This window comes from Artemia sp. Qi Xiang Cuo, chromosome 3, assembly GCF_049724085.1.
Source record: "Artemia sp. Qi Xiang Cuo chromosome 3, ASM4972408v1, whole genome shotgun sequence".
In the NCBI taxonomy this organism is placed as follows: Eukaryota; Metazoa; Arthropoda; class Branchiopoda; order Anostraca; family Artemiidae; genus Artemia; species Artemia sp. Qi Xiang Cuo.
The window spans coordinates 41,544,793-41,557,603 of NC_142796.1; the positions used below are offsets into that span (position 1 = coordinate 41,544,793).

General features: G+C 35.2%; 1 protein-coding gene across 2 annotated transcripts in view; it reads left to right on the top strand.

The window, feature by feature from the left end:
* LOC148954103 (metabotropic glutamate receptor 8-like) overlaps window positions 1-12,811 on the top strand; it is a 437,295-nt gene that overhangs the window by 376,512 nt on the left and 47,972 nt on the right. For both annotated transcript variants that reach the window (XM_089085905.1, XM_089085904.1), the window contains exon 14: window positions 10,709-10,828. In XM_089085905.1, coding sequence (XP_088942031.1) covers window positions 10,709-10,828 — 120 coding nt within the window. The remainder of the gene's footprint in view (window positions 1-10,708; window positions 10,829-12,811) is intronic.

A 12,811-nucleotide genomic window follows, 5' to 3' on the forward strand; every position in this document is an offset into this window, starting at 1 on the left:
ATAAATTTTTAATGAGACGTCGTGAAGTAAATGTAATTAAAAATGTATATCTTAAGTCACGCTAAGGAACTTTCCTCTGTAAAAATGGGTAAATCCAGAAAAAAAGGTTTGTATATACAGGGACCATAAACTATGTACAGTCAAATCGTTTTTGGTAATAAGCTGTAAGTAAGGAGCGACCAGTGTCAATGGTAGCAAAGTCTCTAAAAGTGCAGTTGGATAACTGAATATGCATCGGGAAAATGTGCTTTTTATGATGACTCTAAATAAGTTCAACCATTAAGGTTAAAATTACCCATCAAAAGTAATTAGTATAAGACAATGTGCGTATTTTTAGAAAAACCGAGAAACCACAACTAAAATGGAAGATTGTCGTGAGTAAAATTCAACACTTTAATAAACTCTATACTGTCTAGATCTGGTACTGGTAACTATACCATATCTTATGCCTAGATGTTCTATATTACATCTATATTAAATCTAGTATCTATAGTGCTTGCTTAATACTGTCTATTCTGTCTTGGTCTAGGCCATCAAACTCCTAAAATCAATTGAATAAAAAAGTAAGTTTTTTTAACTTGAAGTAAGGAGCAACGCTAAAACTTAAGACAAACACAAATTATTCTATAAATGAGGGGGCCTGCCCCGCCCTCAACCCCTCACTCGTTAAACTAAAGTTTTTAAGCGCTTAAAAGCTTTATTCAATTCATTGGTTATTCTAACTTGTTATTCCTTGTGCTCCAGCAGTCGTTCTTAAATAATTGGAACAAAAAATCAAACTTCAGCGTAAAAGGGAAGGGATTGAGGAGGGGACAGTCCCCTCATATACAGGATAAATCAATTTCATTAAAATCACTTGCCTTTCATGGGTTGGCTCCCCCTTTTTTTGAAAATCATGTAAATTTCCTCAGGTTCATAGTTTTTCATGTGTAACATTAAACAAATTGAATTTTGTATCAGCAAAATCTGATTCTTTTCATGCATTAATTGTTACAAGATTCCATATTAGTAAGGAGCCAGGTATTACTCCAGGGGGTAGTGGCGTCACAGCTATATAAGAGTTTCATGGTTATGTTTGTTGGTTATATTGTTTGATGGTTATATGGTTTGATGGTTATATTGTTTGATGGTTATATAGTTTGATGGTTATGTGATTTAATGTTGTATCATAGTTCTGTTTGTTGGTCAACTTGTTTGATGTTTTTTCATAGTTCTATTCTGTTTGTTGGTTATATGATTTGCTATTTCATAGATGGGTCAGAAGGTACTGAATATACATGGTTTTGTTGTTTGCTGGTTATGAGTGCTGTTTCATGGTTATGTGGTTTGATGCTTATGTGATTTGATGTTTCATAGATGGATTAGAAGGTACTGAATATACATGGTTATGTGGTTTGATGGTTATGTGATTTGATGTTTCATAGATGTGTCAGAAGGTACTGAATAAACATGATTTTGTTGTTTGATTGTTATGAGTGCTGTTTCATGGTTATGTGGTTTGATGGTTATTTGGTTTGATGGTTATGTGATTTGATGTTTCATAGATGGGTCAGAAGGTACTGAATATACATGGTTTTGTTGTTTGATGGCTATGACTGGTGTTTCATGGTTATGTGGTTTGATGGTTATGTGATTTGATGTTTCATAGATGGATTAGAAGGTACTGAATATACATGGTTATGTGGTTTGATGGTTATGTGATTTGATGTTTCATCGATGGGTCAGAAGGGACTGATTAAACATGATTTTGTTGTTTGATGGTTATGAGTGCTGTTTCATGGTTATGTGGTTTGATGGTTATTTGGTTTGATGGTTATGTGGTTTGATGGTTGTGTGATTTGATGTTTCATAGATGGGTCAGAAGGTACTGAATATACAAGGTTTTGTTGTTTGATGGTTATGAGTGCTGTTTCATGGTTATGTGGTTTGATGGTTATGTGATTTTATGCTTCATAGATGGGTCAGAAGGTACTGAATATACATGGTTTTGTTGTTTGATGGTTATGAGTTATGTTTCATGGTTATGTGGTTTGATGGCTATGTGATTTGATGTTTCATAGATGGATCAGAAGGTACTGAATATACATGGTTATGTTGTTTGATGGCTATGATTGTTCTTTCATGATTATGTGGTTTGATGGTTATGTGATTTGATGTTTCATAGATGGATTAGAAGGTACTGAATATACATGGTTATGTGGTTTGATGGTTATGTGATTTGATGTTTCATCGATGGGTCAGAAGGTACAGATTACACATGATTTTGTTGTTTGATGGTTATGAGTGCTGTTTCATGGTTATGTGGTTTGATGGTAATGTGGTTTGATGGTTATGTGGTTTGATGGTTGTGTGATTTGATGTTTCATAGATGGGTCAGAAGGTACTGAATATATATGGTTTTGTTGTTTGATGGTTATGAGTGCTGTTTCATGGTTATGTGGTTTGATGGTTATGTGATTTGATGCTTCATAGATGGGTCAGAAGGTACTGAATATACATGGTTTTGTTGTTTGATGGTTATGAGTTCTGTTTCATGGCTATGTGGTTTGATGGTTATGTGATTTGATGTTTCATAGATGGGTCAGAAGGTACTGAATATACATGGTTTTGTTGTTTGATGGTTATGAGTGCTGTTTCATGGTTATGTGGTTTGATTTTTATGTGATTTGATGCTTCATAGATCGGTCAGAAGGTAGTGAATATACATGGTTTTGTTGTTTGATGGTTATGAGTGATGTTTCATGGTTATGTGGTTTGATGGTTATGTGATATGATGTTTCAAAAATGGATAAGAAGGTACTAAATATAAATGGTTATTTTGTTTGATGGTTCTGATTTTTCTTTCATGATTATGTAGTTTGTTTGTTATATGATATTATTTTTCATAGTAGGGCAGAAGGTACTGAATATACACGGTTTTGTTGTTTGATGGTTATGAGGTTTGCTTCATGGTTATTTAGCTTAATGTTTATGTGATTTGATGTTTCATAGATGTTTCTATGCCTATTGAATACAGACAGGGATTATTTTGTGAGAAATAAATTAGTCGAAATTTTAGGGATTATGTGGGCGAAACAGTTTGAGACATTTTAGAGGATGATTTAGGGTGAAACTCTGTGGTCGTTATAATACACAAGTTCCATTTGAACAGTTTTGTAAGGTCCGCTACCCCAACCCCCAAGAGCTCTCCACCCCCCCCCCACTTTTGGGACCCCCCCCCACGTTTTTAATACTTTTTTTGCGTGGTTGTGACACATAAGGGCCCCCCTCACCCAACTTTGTTGGCCCCCTCACATTTTTAAATACTTTTTTTTGCGCGCTTGAGACACAGAAGAGCCCCCCCCCCTTCAACCAACTTTTGCCCCCCCCCCCCCATTTTTTTACACTTTTTGTACACTTGAGACACAGAAGAGTCCCCCCTCCCCCCTGGCTTTAGGGGCCCCCTCCATTTTTTTTGAACTTTTTTTTTAACTTGGTATTTTTTCAACTTTATTTTTACATGTGTTCGAATGAGCAAGTACACAATATGGGATTATGTGAGACGATTATAGATTTGAACATCAAGGACAGCAAGCATCATTGACCCTAGCCATCAAGGACCTCAACCTCCAAGGTCCCCTACCCCAACCCCCAAGCAATGATCGCACTCAAAGAGAATGCCAGCATAAAAATAATAGTTGATGAAGAGGGGCACCTTCTTGCTATTGCTTCTGTTAACATGTTACCAAGTGTTAAACCCTGTCGTCAGCTTTCGGGGTATTAGCATTCAAATGAAAGCAAGATGAAAAGAAAGGCCGACTCTTCTACTAAAATCATACTTGGACATTGATAAACAAATTATTCACTCTGACAATCTGTCAAAGGACATTGATAAAGAATTTATTTATTCTGATGCTTAGATTTTCTCAATTTTATTCACTCTGATACTTAGATTTTGCCAATGTTATCCCATGTATCTGACAATAGATGTTGATAGCGAATTTAATCACTCTGACACTATCAAACGTATCTGTCAAATGATATTGATAAAGAATTTATTTATTCGGATGCTTAGATTTTCTCAATTTTATTCACTCTGATACTTAGATTTTTTCAATGTTATCCCATGTATCTGACAATAGATGTTGATAAAGAATTTAATCACACTGACGCTATCAAACGTTTCTGTCAAATGATATTGATAAAGAATTTATTTATTCTGATGCTTAGATTTTCTCAATTTTGTTCACTCTGATACTTAGATTTTGGCAATGTTATGCCATGTATCCGGCAAAAGGATGTTGATGAAGAAATTATCCACTTTGATATCTAGGTGTTGTCAGTTTTATCTGATGTATCTGAATGTTGAAAGAGAATTTATTCATTCTAATACTTATATTTTGAGAATGTTATCCAATGTATTCAGCAAACGGTGTTAATTAAGAATTTATTCACTCTGATACTTATATGTTTTCAATGTTATCTCATGTGTCTGACAATAGATGTATGCAAATTCCTTTTCTTACATCTCCGATGTTTTAGTGGATATTCTAAACGTTTGAAGTTCTAGCATATCCTAAAAATAATGAACACATAACAAAGTAATGCATAGTATATTTGTAATGAAATAATGTCATGTAGAATAATAATACAAAAATATATTATGATACACTACTAATCTCAATGATCAACTATGTACGTTTTGAATTTGTCTCATAAAATAGTTTACCATGTTCTCTCTTGATAACGTAGCTATTGTATTCTCTTAGTTTGTAATCAGTACAATAATAATTATTCCATTTTGATTCTTATACAGTATTTACTTGTGTGTCATCGAAAGCTTCAAAATGTGTTTCATCTTTGGTCATATTAGGTTCATTGACTATATGATTAATAGTAGTAATAACGTTTGCTGGCACTTTGTTTTTCATTGATTCATCTTTCTATTCCTTAGTGATTTTTCTGCCATTGCCCTTTTTATTTTTCCGGCAAGTTCACTGTCTATTACCTCATTATTTTTACAAAGGTAACAGTTTTGGCATGTAGACAAGATATGGTTTATGATATTAGTAGAAGAGTAGGCCTTTCTTTTCCTCTTTGCTTTCATTTGAATGCTAATACCCGAAAGAAGACTATAGGTTCTATCAAAAGGAAGCATGTTACCTATTGCACTAGCCGGAAGATATCCCTCTTCATAAACTAATATTTTTATGTTGCCATTCTCTTTGAGTACTAACTTCTCTGGAAATGATACTTTCGCATATCTATAATTTGGATAATCGATGTTTTATGGTATTACAAAGAGATTTAATTTCTTGCTGTCATGAAAACGTAGGCATACAATTCCAATAGTGCTATCACTTGTTCTTGTATGATAGTTCAAACACTTCTTCTTGTCAGCATTCAATGCTACAATAACACTAACATGTGAACACATTTCTACTGGTGTGTCACCTAAATGTTCAATATGCGTTTCATATTGGGTATTATTAGGTTCATTTACTATATGATCAATAGTCGTAACAACGTTTGCTGGCGCTTTGTTTTTCATCGATTCATCTTTTTATTCCTTAGTGATATTTTCTGCCATTGCCCTTTTTATTTTTCTGGCAATTTCACTGTCTATTACCACATTATTTTTACACATGTAACAGTCTCGGCACGTAGACAAGATATGGTTTATGATATTAGTAGAAGAGTAGGCCTTTCTTTTCCTCTTTACTTTTATTTGAATGCTAATACCCGAAGGCTGACGATAGGGTTTAACAATGGGTAACATGTTACCAGAAGCACTAGCAAGAAGATGCCCCTCTTCATCAACTATTAGTTTTATGTTGGCATTCTCTTTGAGTGCGATCTTCTCCGGAAATCTCAATCTCCCATATCCATCATCATAAGAGTTGAATTTTTTTGGTGCACCAAAGAAATTTAATTACTTAGTGTCATGACAATGCACACATACATTTCCAGTAGTGCTACCACTTGTACTTGTTTCATAGTTCAAATACTTCTCCATGCCAGCATTCAATGCTACAATAACATTAACATGTGAACACACTCTCTTAAAATGCTTCATCTTCACTTTTTTAAAGATATGAGTTATGTCTTTATCGTTCCACTGCGTAAAAATTACTGATTTAATACATGCAATAAAGTAGGTAGTGTCGATAACCGGCCATAGAGTACCAGTGGGAAAGCCGCATCGTGTTTATGAGCAAGCATAGAGTACGATTGGTAGAGCCGTAAGCATATTATATGTCATTTTAAGATCCGTAAAATGAAGTTGAAAAAAAATATCATGTTAAAAAAATAATATAAAAAAGTTAGAAAGAAACTTCAAAAAAAAGTGTAAAAATGGGGGGGGGGGTCAAAAAAGTTGGGTGGAGGGGGGGGGCCTTGGGGGTTGGGGTAGGGGACCTTGGAGGTTGAGGTCCTTGATGACTATGGTCATTGATGGTTGCTGTCCTTGATGTTCAAATCCATAATCGTCTCACATAATCCCATAGTGTGCACTTGTTCATTCGAAGACATGTAAAAAAAAGTTGAAAAAATACCAGGTTAAAAAAATTAAATAAAAAGTTAAAAAAAAATGGAGGGGGACCATAAAGTTGGGGGGATGGGAGGACCCCTCTGTGTCTCAAGCGCACAAAAAAAAGTGTAAAAAAATGGGGGGGGCAAAAAGTTGGGCGGAGGGGGGGGGCTTCTGTGTCTCAAGTGCGCAAAACAAAATATTAAAAAATGTGGGGGGGGGGCAAAAAAGCTGGGGGAAGGGGGGGCCTTCTGTGTCTCAAGCGCGCAAAAAAAGTATTAAAAAATGTGGGAGGTGGCCAACAGTTGGGGGGTTGGGGCCCTTGGGGGTTGGGGTAGGGGACCTTACAACACTGTTCAAATGGAACTTGAACAGTGCCCAAAAAATCCCTAAAATTTCGACTAATTTATTTCTCACAAAATAATCCATGTATGTATTCAATAGGCATAGAAACATCTATGAAAGATTAAATCACATAACCATCAAACTACATAACCATGAAGCAGACCTCATAGCAATCAAACAGTGAAACCAAGTATATGCACTACCTTTTGATCCATCTATGAAAGTTCGAATCACATAAATATCAAACCATATAATCCTGAAACATCACTCATGACCATCAAGCAACAAAACCATGTATATTCAGTACCTTCAGACCCATCTATGAAACATCAAATCACATAACCATCAAACCACATAACCATGAAACAGCACTCATAACCATCAAACAACAAAACCATGTATATTCAGTACCTTCTGACCCATCTATGAAACATCTAATCACATAACCATCAAACCACATAACCATCAAACCACATAACCATGAAACAGCACTCATAACCATCAAACAACAAAACCATGTATATTCAGTACCTTCTGATCCATCTATGAAACATCAAATCAAATAACCATCAAACCAAATAATCATGAAACAACACTCATAACCATCAAACAACACAACCATGTATATTCAGTACCTTCTGATCCATCTATGAAACATCAAATCAGATAACCAACAAACAGAACAGAACTATGAAAAAACATCAAACAAGTCGACCAACAAACAGAACTATGATACAACATCAAATCACATAACCATCAAACTATATAACCATCAAACAATATAACCATCAAACCATATAACCATTAAACAATATAACCAACAAACATAACCATGAAACTCGTATCTATCTGTGACGTCACTCCCCCCTGGAGTAATACCTGGCTCCCTACTCATAATTTTTTAGAGTTCGGTTACTATTGACCCGAGTCACTCCTTGCTTGCAGTTTGTTACCACGAACTGTTTGAAAACAAAAAATTTTATGTTTTCTCTGACCGCTGATATGTGTTAATTTTTAAAAGTTTTTTTTAAGTGTTATCAAAGGGTGCCAGCAATCGTAGAGTATCAACTAAAGAGATCGTTAGACCATAAATGCGTAGTTATGGTTCCCTTTTCAGTACCAAAAGCAGGTTGCATCGCAGCAAAGTATTACTTTCTGGCATGTTAAGCTCCCTCCTCAATTAGCCACTTGGCCCAACAGTAACCAAAACTCTAAAACAAACAGAATTCTGATAACAATTTACTTTATGAAAATAATTCAACTTTCATGCTAATTCCAAATATATAAAGTTCTTTAAGTTTAATGCACTGTATATAAATAATATAATAGTAAGATCACGGCTTATTGATTTTTTGGCTACCACATCCTCGGCGCGTACAAAGAGCTCCTCCCATTTAATCTGCCATCATTGGTTCACACTGTATATTACCCTGAAACGCGTATTTTCGCAGAAACTTTCTCAAAATGCCTTTGGAACTTTGAAACCAACTCGAGACTTCGAAACCTACTTGTAATTCCTAATAACATCAAATAATAACATTGCACTACAAATTACCGATTTTATATATGTATCGGAATAGATTAATTTAAAATTAGATTCTTTAAAATTTAGTGTTGCAAAGGTGAAGCCAAGTTTTGCGTTCAAGAGAAATCTGACTTGTCTACCCGTGAAAAATTGAATGTCGCTTATGTTTATAATTGTTTAAATCTTCTCCGGAGCACTTGCATATCGGTCCGACTTTGTATAACGATTGAGATAGGGAATGATCATACTGTATTATATTTATATACAGTGGTTTATGTTATCCATCAAAAGCTACGAGCCCGAGAAAATCTTTGTGATCTATGAAAAAGGGAGGAACAACCCTCAAAAAGTCAGGCGGTCTTAATTAAAATCACACAATCAGATTCAGCATATCAGAGAATACTGCTGCAGAGGTTTCAAGCTTATATCTACAAAAATGTGGGATTTTGTCATTTTTGCCAGAGAGAAGTTCCCGGATTTGTATTATTTTTTTTTCTCTTTTTTCCCAGGGTTGATCGCATCGAACCAATAGTCCGAGAAGATTGATAGAGGACTCAGTTCAACGAAAATCCTTTTTAAAAAGACTAAAAAGATTAGAGGACAGTTATCCCCTCCCAAACCCCCTTTTCCCCAAAGACATTCGATCAAAATTTGAAATAGCTTGATGATTCAACATTGTTGAAAAGTTCAATAGCTATGCCTCGAGGAACGACATGACCCTCCACAGCTATTGGGGAATGGGCTGTAAGTTAAGCAATATGCCATTGTTTAGATATTGCGTTTGTTATTGGGAAATAAACGGAACTTTTGGGGGAACTTTTTTGCAGAGGCGAGTGGTGATATTTTCCATGGGGAAAATTATCCGTTGTTAGCAAAGTTTATGGGGAAATTTCCACGGTAGATTTTACATTGGGGGGGGGGGGGGTCCGGGTATGGTTTGAAAAACAGCCAGAAATTAAATTAAGAAAAAAGTTTTTTTCCAGCAGAAAGTAAGGAGTAACATTAAATCTTAAAACGAACAGTAATTTTTCCCTATATGAAGGGGGCTGTCACTTCCAAATTATTCGCTCTTTACGCTAAAGTTTCATTTTCTGTCACAATTCTTTAAGAAAGACAAGGGCCGTTAAATTTGAATGAGAACTATTCTTAAACAACCTCAAGATTTTAGAGTAAAGAGCTAAGGCTGAGGAAGCTCAGCCCCCCCCCTCATATACGCAATAATGTCTCTTCATTTTACGTTCTAATATTGCTCCTCACTTTCAGCTTAAAAAGTTTTTTTTTTCCAAATTTAATTGAGTAACAAAAATAGGTCGTGCCATAGTAAAGAATTACTTTCTGTCATCTTATGCAGCAAAACATCAATTTTAGCCCAAAATACTATCAAACAAAAGTTTTGAGATAATCATTTGATTTGAAACTATTGGAAATATATTTATAGAGCCTCCAATCTCGTCCCTAAACACATGTCTGTATATAGCTCATACAATTGAAAGTTTTTTACCCACAATGTATGTGTAGTACGTATGTGTAGTACTAACGGTTAAACTGTATTATGCCTACATTGTTTTACTCCAATTATTCAAACAAATATAAGGAGATATTTTTTGAGGGGAAGAGACTTTCTTCACATAAATGATGCCTCTTGGGTTATTTTCTGATATTTCAGGTCCCCCTCAATGGCGGATCCAGAGGGGGGCCCCTGACCCCCTAGTGTAGTCTAAAGTAGTGTAATTTACTTAATTAACTCAAGTTTAATTAACTCAACTTGCTCCTAACGCAAGTTTATCAGATCAACCTTTTTCGCGCCCCCCCTAAAAAAAATTTCAGATCAACCTATTTTGCCCCTCCCCCCAAAAAAAGAACCTGGATCCGCCCCTGGTTCCCCTACCATCTTAGAAATATTTTACTGAGTGTACTGTTTCTGGAATGTTTATTATTCAAGGATAACTAAAAGACTGTCATGCCAATATTAAAATTTGACTTTAAAATTAGAGGTTAGAGGGGGAGGGGGTTGTAACATTCTTCAAATTTATGAGATCCCTTGAAAAGCAGTTCAAAGCAACAAACTGTAATTAATTAGTTATTCTTGTCAATTGAAATACATGGAAATACAAATTTGATTCATTATAGTTTTTTGTTTTCTTTTTCTTTTTTTTATTATTTGGCTTTGCAAGTTACGCATTAATGCAATTTCAAAGAAACTCCTATATCATGGCCGATAAAATTAGGTAGATGTCAATATAATTAAAAACATAGTTTTTAAATACCTATTTCACTATATATACGTGCGAATTATAAAACGTAATAAATATATAAACATTTTCTTTCAGGTCCAGACAACCACAATGAGTATGTGTGTAAGTTTAAGCGCCTTTGTGGTCCTCGGGTGTCTGTTTTGTCCAAAGCTGTACATAGTTTTATTTCAACCCTACAAAAATGTCCGTCAAGGAGTAAGTTCAAGGGTTTAATTCGAATAATATGCTAAGATATTGACTTTATAGTAGATCGAACTAAAGTTGAACATAGATTGATTGGTACTTACACATTATAGCCTATGGGCCTTTACAAGAAACCAGTCACGAAAAACCCGCCAGACGGGTTATTTCAAGAGAGCGCTATAGAGTAATGCAATGCAAAACGTGGTTTTCATTGCGTTTACGATATTTAAACTGTTGTTTTTTGGGGCTTCGGGGGGGGGCAGGTACCTAGGTTAGGTTAGGTTATGATTTAATATATGCTATGCTTTACCCCCCATCCCGCACCCCCTAATGTGCAAATATATAGTCCAAATTTGTTTATAAACTATTATATATTCATCCAATTTTATTTTATATCATAAGCATTAACCAAACTTGACTTTCTAGAAGGGCCCATATAATGCTTAAGTGCCGTTTTATTTCAGCCATATAAAAACGTCCGCTAAGAGTTAAGTTCAAAGATATAATTCAATGATGCACCCAGATATAGACTTTTTCGTCAATTGGACTAAAGCTCTTGATAGCTTTAGCTTAACCTTGAATAAACGTTCCAGTAGATGTCACATCAAAAATATGATTCAAATAATGTACTTCTATCTAGGCTTCAATGCATGTTGCATTAAATCTGTTCATACTACTACTACTACTACTAAAAACTCACCGTAGCACCAAGCCGCCTGAGGCCAGCACAGCTACGCACGCTCCTCCTCCACCCCAATCTATTCAAAGCCTCCCTCTTTACACTCACCCAGGAATTTCCCATTTCCTTTAAATCTTTCTTTATGGCGTCCTCCCACCCCAGATGAGGACGACCTGTTTTCCGTTTAGCCCTAGACGGTTGGCCGAAAAGCACAATCTTCGGCAATCTAACATCCTTCATCCTCACAACGTGCCCTAGCCACCTCAACCTTTGTTTCATTATAGCCCTAGAGAGCGGTATTGAACCACATTTTTCGTATAGCCTATTGTTTGAAATACGGTCAGTCAAACGGGTACCCAGAACAATCCTTAGGCAATTTCTCTGGAAAACATCGAGCAAATCTTCATCCGCTTTTCGGGGCGTCCATGCTTCAGAGCCATATTTGACCACTGTCATCACTGTAGCTTCTAATATTCTAATCTTGGTTTGCAGACTTATCTTCCTATATCTGTTCATAGTTTTATATTAATTTTATAAAAACGATATAATTTGGATAATCGGATATGGACTTTATAAGTAAAACGAGCTAAAGCTGTGCAAAGTTTTATGTCAACTTTATAGAAACAACCTTCGAGGAGAAAGTTCCAAGATACGATTCCCTATTATACTCAGACGTAGGCTTTATAGTAAATCGGATTAAAACTTTTCTTAGTTTTATTTCAACCTTATAAAACCGTTTCTCTAGAGGTAAGATCACAGAAATGATTCAGATAATAACTCGTATGCAGAGTTTATAGTAAATTGGACTTAGCCTGTTCATAGATTTATATCAATTTAAAAAAATGTCCGTCAAGGGGTAAGCTCAAAGATAATATACTCGGATATTTACTTTATAGTAAATTGAGCTAAAGCTGTACATAGTTTTATTTCAACCTTATAAAAATGTCCCTCGAAAGGTGAACCCAAAAGGTGAGCCCTGAGTGTATTCAGTAATACACTCAGACATAAACATTATACACCAGTTTTACAGTTTTATTTCCACCTTATATAAACGTTCGTCAAGGGGTAAGTCCAGAGATATAATCGAATAATATACTCGGTTCTTATGAAAACGTCCGTCAAGGGGTAAATCCAAAGATTTAATTCAATAATATACTCACGTATAGACTATATAATAAATAGAAAAAAAAAGCTGTGCATAGTTTTATTTTAACCTTACGAAAACGTCCGTCGAAGAGTAAGCTCAAATATACAATTCAGTAATACACTCAGACATAAACTTTATAGCATTTCAGACTAAAGCTGTTTACAGTTTT